Here is a 7,782-nt window from a genome sequence, read left to right on the forward strand (position 1 = left end):
TTTTTGAGATGTGCTACTGAATGGGCTGGCTAACATAACAGGCTGCTTTATTTTTTCTCTTTTAAAATAAAGGCTGGCATATTATATAATACCTGTGTCAGAGGGAAAAGAAATCTAATATTTAAGTAATACAAGTTCCTATCTAGTGCAGAGTTATTTAATTACAGGTTGAGTATCTGTAATCAGAAAATCCAAAATCTGAAATGCTCCAAAATCTGAAAATTTGAGTGCCAACATGATACTGAAAGGAAATGCTCATTGGAGCATTTTGGATCTTTGGATTAGAGATAGCTGTTAAGTATATAATACAAATATCCCAAAATCTGAAAAAAAATCAAACACTTCTATCATGTAAAATGTATTAGATAGGTTGGGCATGGTGGTTCACGCCTGTAATCCCAGCACTTTGGGAGGCCGAGGCGGGCGGATCACGAGGTCAGGAGTTCGAGACCATCCTGGCAAACACGGTGAAACCCCGTCTCTACTGAAAACACAAAAAAATTAGCCGGGCGTGGTGGCAGGCGCCTGTAGTCCCAGCTACTCGGGAGGCTGAGGCAGGAGAATGGCGTGAACCCGGGAGGTGGAGCTTGTAGTGAGCCGAGATCGCGCCACTGCACTACAGCCTGGGCGACACAGCGACACTTCGTCTCCAAAAAAAAAAAAAAAAAGACTGCAGGTTAAGAAGTCAAACTTTCAGGGTCTTAATCCCACCTCTGCTGTATGTAACTGTACAAACTTGGAAACATTATTCTTTGTGCCTCAGTTTCCTTATCTGAAGAATGGGGATAATGTCCCTACCCAGGAGAGGGTTGTTTTGATAACTAATATATGTAAAGGGTATTTAGAAAAGTTTATGGCACATAGCAAACACTCAAATATCAGTTATACTTCAGCACCAAGTATTCTGTCCTAAATCTATAAGTTTATTCATATTGTTAAATAAATGGGGGCAATCTCACAGGTAGCACAGCAAATAAGGACTCTAAGAAGCTCTGGGATTTCTCCTTAATAATGGGGAAGAGAGAAGGCTGTTCTAGCCTAGGGTTTCTCAGCTTTGGCACTATTAACATTAGGGGTTGGTTAATTCTTTGTTGTGGGGTCTGTCCCATTCATTATAAAATGGTTAGCGACATCCTTGGCCTTTACCCACTAGATGCCAGTAGCAGCCCCTACCTCTTCCTTCTCACCCCTCATCATGTCAACCAAAACTATCTCCAGACATTGCCCATTGTCTTCTGAGGGCAGAATCTCCCCAGGTCGAGAAATAGTAGTGTAGCCAAGGTATTAGTCCCATTTCCATATGATGGGACTTAAATCTACTTGTGGTTATTACTGCATCATTTAAATCCATAACAGGTTTCTGCAACTCAGGTAATATACAATAGTTTTTTTCTTTTTTGAGATAGGGTCTCTGTCACCCAGGCTGGTGTCACTCAGTGCAGTGACAGGATCATGGCTCTCCACAACCTCTACTTCCTGGACTCAGGTGATCCGCCCCCCTCAGCCTCCCGAGTAGCTGGGACTACAGGCACCCACCACTATGCCCAGCTAATTTTTGTATTTTTTTAGAAGTGGGGTTTCTCCATGTTGCCCAGGCAGGCTGGTCTTGAACTCCTGGGCTCAAGTGATCCACCCGTCTCAGCCTCAGTCTTCCAGAGTCCTAGGATTACAGGTGTGAGCCACTGCTCCTGGGCCTTCTTTCTCTTAAATGGAACTGTAGGTAGTATTTTGAAAATTATTGTTCTCATTACTTATTATGCTAGGCAAAAATTAAGTAGTAAAGAATATATTTAAACATTGGTCTTCAACTCTTTGGAACTATGAAGCAGAGTTTAAGCACGACTGTTCCAGCTTAGATGGTATATGTATCAGAAAAAGATAAAAAATATGTTGAGATATTAATTCAAGTGTTTTTGCATTTTTTTTTTAAAGAGTGGTATAAATTGCTTTTGTAACTGTTACTTTCCCTTTTTAGGAAAACCTATTTGATTCTTTGACAGGCCAGCCACATCCTGAAGATGTACTACTGTTTGCCATTCCAATATGTGCCCCTTACACCACCATGACAAACTACAAGTAAGTTACCATTAGTTGACAGAATGGCTTTTGTGAATTGTTTTGTAATGTCTATTTAGTAACACATGTAATTCCTTTTTAAAGATATAAAGTGAAACTTACTCCTGGAGTGCAGAAAAAGGGAAAAGGTATTTAAATTTGTTTTTTTGAATTATGATTTTAAACAGTTCAGTGACTTAACAGGAGTAGATTATTCTTACTTTTTTAAAATTTACAGCTGCAAAAACAGCCTTGAATAGTTTCATGCATTCCAAAGAAGCAACAGCAAGAGAAAAAGACTTATTCCGCAGCGTAAAGGTAAAGTTCTCCTTCAGAAAAGGAATGTGGAGACTGACAGTACAATTTAAAATGTTAGCAGTTTTTGTTATTTTAGTAGAAAATGCTGTCTTATTAGAAGCAGTAATACCATTTCAGCTAAAAGTTTGGAAATGTTTTTCTTTTTTGTCATAAAAGAAACATGATTGACTATACAGGATGTGAAGATATTCAGCAATTTTCTTTTTTTAGGACACAGATTTATCAAGAAACATTCCTGGCAAAGTGAAAGTGTCTGCACCCAATCTTCTGAATGTAAAAAGGAAATAGCTGAAATGAAATTCTAAAATATTTGAGAAGAGCCAATTTTATAGCCTTTTGGAAGTTCAAAGATGAAAACACCATGTATCAGGACTTCTGCATTATAAAAATGAACTAAACATTGCCTTGCTATATTCACCAAAAGGACTTAATTCTTGTTTTTTTCCCAGTTTTATATAGAGGAAACACTGTCTATGATAGGATTTCCTAAAGTATTTGTGGATAGTTAAATGCTAATTATATACATCTGTAATTATTCTACATTTTCTTGACATTTGGGAGGTTAATACCAAGTATTCATTTCATGATGTAAAGAAACAACAGTGAAGTGGCTTGATTGCTTAGACTACTGACTTGGTAAGTCTACTGTATATAACATCTAATATATATATTACGGGCCGGCCACAGGGGTGTATTTAGGATTGTGTCTTGAAAACTAAGTATTGGAGTGGATTTTCTTCTGCTTTCATCTATACTTGTCAAAAAATATATTAGACCAAAATGTAAAATGTAAGTAATAATTCTCATGACTCAGCTTAGTAAGTCCTAGAAGAAATTGGTGTTAATCATTTCTATTCATTTGTAGACCTTCAGGTTTGATCTTATTTTTTTCCTTGTAGTCTCATTCAGTTCTGTACCATTTTAATTTCCACCTTTACTAATTAATTACCAATATAGCACGTTACAGAGCATCTTAACCTATAATACCAGAAGTGCATTTTAAGGCTTACCACTAAAGACTCTGACCCACTTTTCCTGTCTCTTAACAGAATGGAAAATGAAATCATCATTATTTCCATTCCTTCATGAGCTACAAAACTTTTTAATTAATTAAAAAAAAAATTTGTAATTGACTGGACAACACCTGCCTGTATTCAGCATGACCACCTGCTCCAGCTGCTGCGCTGGAGCGTTAAGGTCAAAGTACTACATAGTTGTTGGTCCCTCCACACTTTGTTTTCCCAGCCTCGTCATAATGTGAATATTAATGTTTAAAAAAAAAAAAACCCTTTATTATGTTGTATTTACAACACTAGGTTACATGATTATAGACTACTCTTGCCATTAAAAAAAAAATCTATAATGTTTTTAAAAAATGACTTCAGCATTTTGATGATGGTAAGACTATTTAGTATAATGTTTCTACAGATATATATCCTGAAGTTACCGAAAAGGAAATGTAACAACCATTCTCCAGGGTAAAAAGCCCAACCATTACTTTTCTTTTACTTTAATAGAGGACAGCTACTGGTGTTAAATACATTTATTGTAAACTTTATAGACACAAAAATAGGTTCTCTAGGCCATTCACATGCACATTAAAACCAAAAGCTGCAAACTACAACAATGCATATAATTATACAAATGATGCCACTCTGTGATGTTTACAGGATTGCTGTCCATGCAAGGTGATCACAGGCATTATTTATGAAGCGTTAAGATCCAGAAGTGTTGTTACTACCAAACCTCTGATTAACACTGTGAAGTAAGTGTTTTGGAAGGCAGTTCCATGAGTTGGCTAACATTTCTTTAAAGCAAATGACTGCTTCTAAGCTTAGCCTGAAAGTGGACAAGCAAAGAGAAAAGTAATTTCACTTTACTGTTTAGAAGTACATTCACTTGAAAAACTACATAAAACATCCCTCTTTCTTCTAAGATTTTCATAGGAACTGGTTATAGCAATGAAGTTTTATTATTGCCCTTAAATAACCCATAAACCTGGTTTTTTGAGAGTGCTAAGTCTTAGGAAACAATTTTAAATAATCTAAGTGCCAAGTACAAAGTTAACTTACCGTACAAGAGATTTTGGTTGAACTGAAAATATTAGTATTTCATTACTGTGTGCCTGAAACATAGGAAGAACACATTTAAAAGCAAATGCTTTTTTTTTTGCAAGTAAGTTTCAGTAATAATATGAAGGTAGTATACTTACAGCTCTGTGATGGACAAGCAGGTTGTTGGCACATCCACCAAAAACAATTACTTCTCCTTCATCACTGGCACAAGCTGTGTGCCATAACCTGCATTTAAAACAAAAACTTGAGTCTGAAGTCACCCAGAACGCCAGCTGGTCATTTGAGCTATGAAATAAAGACTAGAGATCTTAAGGTAGTTCAGACCAAAACATCATAGCGAGAAGTAAAATCTCCTTTTTGTTTGTTTGTTTTAGAAGTAAAATCTTAAGGGAAAGTAGCAAAAGCAGATCAATCAATATCTATTTTATCTGGATATTATTTTATCTCTCTGGTCAGTTCTCATTTATGCAATGAGGAGTTTGAACTGAACGATCTGTTCTCTAGGTCTTTGTTAGCAATAAAAGTCGTATGGGAGCTGAGTGGTATATGCCTTCTTCCATAGGTAGGGCCAACTGGCCTTACACAGAACATCTGAGGGATGGTGAAAGCCCTGCTTGAGTAAACTATAAAGTCTCAGAAAGCCTGGTAGTGTTATGGAGAGATCATTTGTGCAAATGAAGTCTTACTGGCATGACTATACTTGGTTTAGAGGCTCGGGGAAAAAATGCAGGCTTTGAACACTAATTCTGACCGTATCATTTCTTTTAGCATTTTGTTTTGAGATTAACAAGAGAAAATTATCGGTGTTTAATAAGCTCTTCTTTTTGGATGATTTGATTTCTTCATCTTTGTTATACAGTGCTACTGTAAATTGAATGGACAGTTCTTGTTTTTTCCCCATGTAGCGTTTTTTTTTTGAGACAGTCTTTCTCTGTCACCCAGGCTGGAGTGCAGTGGTGCAATCTCAGCTCACTGCATCCTCTACCTCCTGAATAGCTGGGACTATAGGCATATGCTACCACACCTAGCTAAATTTTTCTATTTTTTATAGAGATGGGGTTTTGCCATGTTGCCCAAGCTGGTCTTGAACCCCTGGGTTCAAGCAATCTGCCTGCCTCAGCCTCCAAAAGTGCTGGGATTACAGCTGTAATTCTGCAATCCCACTGCACCTGGCCTCCCATGTGATTAAGGTTTAAAAATTTTACCCATTCCAGCACCTCTACCCTTTTTATTTTTTTGAAGACAGAGTTTTGCTCTTGTTGCCCAAGCTGGAGTGCAATGGCACGATCTCAGCCCACTGCAACCTCTACCTCCCTGGTTCAGGCGATTCTCCTGCCTCAGCCTCTCAAGTAGTTGGGATTACAGGCATGTGCCACCATGCCCAGCTAATTTTGTATTTTTAGTAGAGATGGGGTTTCACCATGTTGGCCAGGCTGGAACTCCTGACCTCAGGTGATCTGCCTGCCTTGGCCTCCCCAAGTGCTGGGATTACCCGTGTGAGCCACCACACCTGGCTGACCCTCATTTTTAATAAACTTAGATGCAGTTCAACTCATTGAAGTGAAAAGCGTGATTGTATATTTTAACTATGTGTCAATTTTATAATGGAAGGAAGCAGCAAAACTAAAATTCCACCCCTATTCTTCATACACAGATGATGGAAAGGAAAGCATTTAATACTAGGATAACATTGGTTTTCTTTTCATTAAGAAGTATTTCAAACCTTAGTGAATGCTAAGATTTTTATAAATAAGAATGCTGGATATAATGCAGCCAAAACCTCAATTCTTACATCTTGTGCATATTCAGTATAAGAATTGCCTTTAAATACCTTGGTTTTTCAGTATATGGATGATTAAATTGTATCCATTCATTTTTACTGATGCAGTAAGTCCAGGCATCACCTGATTAAAGCAAAGAAAAAAGAGCTATGAAGTATATTAGTCTACCAATATGACATTGACATTTAAAGGGCACCGTTTTGGCAAGAAAGGTAATAAATCAGATCATGAGTAGCTACAGAGCGTATATTTTCTTTTCTTTTTTCCCCTGCAATTAACCAAGTAAGCCCTTTGCATGTTATAGCCCTTCAGCAGGGCTCTTAAGTGCTCCAGGTTCTTTATTGAGCAGAAGTATGCCATATAGTACAATTATAGCTATGTTACAGGATCAAAGTTAATTTCACACCTTCTAACCAACCCTATAAGCCCTCTCGTAAGTCTCTAATAGACTCATTTTCAGCTATTATATATAGATGATATATGATGATTTCGTTATCATATTTTTCAAGGACTTACTTAGTGGCTGTTTATCAGTGGTAAATCCTCCAAAGAGAAAAAGATGATCTGAAGAAACTGGTGTTAGTGAGTGCCAAGATCGGCCAACTGGGCATATGCCTTGTGGAATTCTGAAAATAACAGCTAAGTTACAATATCTGCATTTAGAAGCAGCTACTGTATTTTTAAGTTTTCTTTTAAAATTTATATGTACATGTTATGGAAAAAGAGACCTTAAGTTTAAAAAGGCTTCTTGGTATAAACTACATGCTTTATACTGAAATATTTTCTTTGAAGATAGAATCGACTTCAGACCTTTTATTTTCAACAAACAGCACATGCTATGTACTAGGCACACAGTTACGGGAACCGGAAACAGAAAACTAAAATTCATTCCTTAAGGACCTAGTAATTATGTTTATTTAATTTCATAGTTACAGAAAAGTTAAGCAAGGACATTATATATCAATAGTAGGGAATATAGGGTAAAAACAATCTGAATTTTGGAAAAACTTATCTAAAGCGATACCTACAATTCATTCCACTCCCATGTATCCAGATTAAGATAGTGAAGATCATTCATTCTAGCATCCTAGAAAAGGATAATTAAGTTATCATTTTGAAGAATTCAAAAGCAAGTCATTGAAGTTGTTTAAATACTTACTCGATATCTGCCTCCAAACACAAAGCCTCTATTTCCGACAGTTGCACAGGCATGGGCAGCACGAGGTGAAGGTGTTTTACCCTATTAGAGTCACATAAGCAAGTCAGTACATAAGTGAACTTTTTATAAACAGGGGGAAAATACCAGAGTCTACTCTGGATATGGGATAAGAATATGTAAGGCATTGGCTGGGCGCGGTGGCTGAAGCCTGTAATCCCAGCACTTTGGGAGGCCGAGACGGGCGGATCACGAGGTCAGGAGATCGAGACCATCCTGGGTAACACGGTGAAACCCCGTCTCTGCTAAAAATACAAAAAATTAGCCGGGCATGGTGGTGCGTGCCTGTAGTCCCAGCTACTCGGAGGCTGAGGCAGGAGAATAGCGTGAACCCAGG

At 37.5% G+C, this 7,782-nt stretch overlaps 2 protein-coding genes across 2 annotated transcripts in view; one reads left to right on the plus strand and one right to left on the minus strand.

Moving 5' to 3' along the window:
* Positions 1-3,191, plus strand: part of NEMF (nuclear export mediator factor) — a 73,762-nt gene extending 70,571 nt beyond the window's left edge. The window contains exons 29-32 of the mRNA XM_011999770.1: positions 1,976-2,076; positions 2,161-2,204; positions 2,294-2,373; positions 2,584-3,191. Coding sequence (XP_011855160.1) covers positions 1,976-2,076; positions 2,161-2,204; positions 2,294-2,373; positions 2,584-2,661 — 303 coding nt within the window. The 3' untranslated portion in view covers positions 2,662-3,191. The remainder of the gene's footprint in view (positions 1-1,975; positions 2,077-2,160; positions 2,205-2,293; positions 2,374-2,583) is intronic.
* A 710-nt stretch (positions 3,192-3,901) lies between these two features.
* KLHDC2 (kelch domain containing 2) overlaps positions 3,902-7,782 on the minus strand; it is a 15,555-nt gene continuing 11,674 nt past the window's right edge. Inside the window, exons 7-13 of the mRNA XM_011999762.1 lie at positions 7,389-7,469; positions 7,258-7,316; positions 6,746-6,855; positions 6,280-6,352; positions 4,586-4,673; positions 4,446-4,498; positions 3,902-4,212 (exon numbers count right to left, since the gene is read on the minus strand). Of these exons, the coding sequence (XP_011855152.1) occupies positions 4,089-4,212; positions 4,446-4,498; positions 4,586-4,673; positions 6,280-6,352; positions 6,746-6,855; positions 7,258-7,316; positions 7,389-7,469 (588 nt within the window). The 3' untranslated portion in view covers positions 3,902-4,088. The remainder of the gene's footprint in view (positions 4,213-4,445; positions 4,499-4,585; positions 4,674-6,279; positions 6,353-6,745; positions 6,856-7,257; positions 7,317-7,388; positions 7,470-7,782) is intronic.

The sequence above is a fragment of the Mandrillus leucophaeus genome, unplaced genomic scaffold (genome assembly GCF_000951045.1).
Source record: "Mandrillus leucophaeus isolate KB7577 unplaced genomic scaffold, Mleu.le_1.0 Scaffold60, whole genome shotgun sequence".
NCBI classification, from domain to species: Eukaryota; Metazoa; Chordata; class Mammalia; order Primates; family Cercopithecidae; genus Mandrillus; species Mandrillus leucophaeus.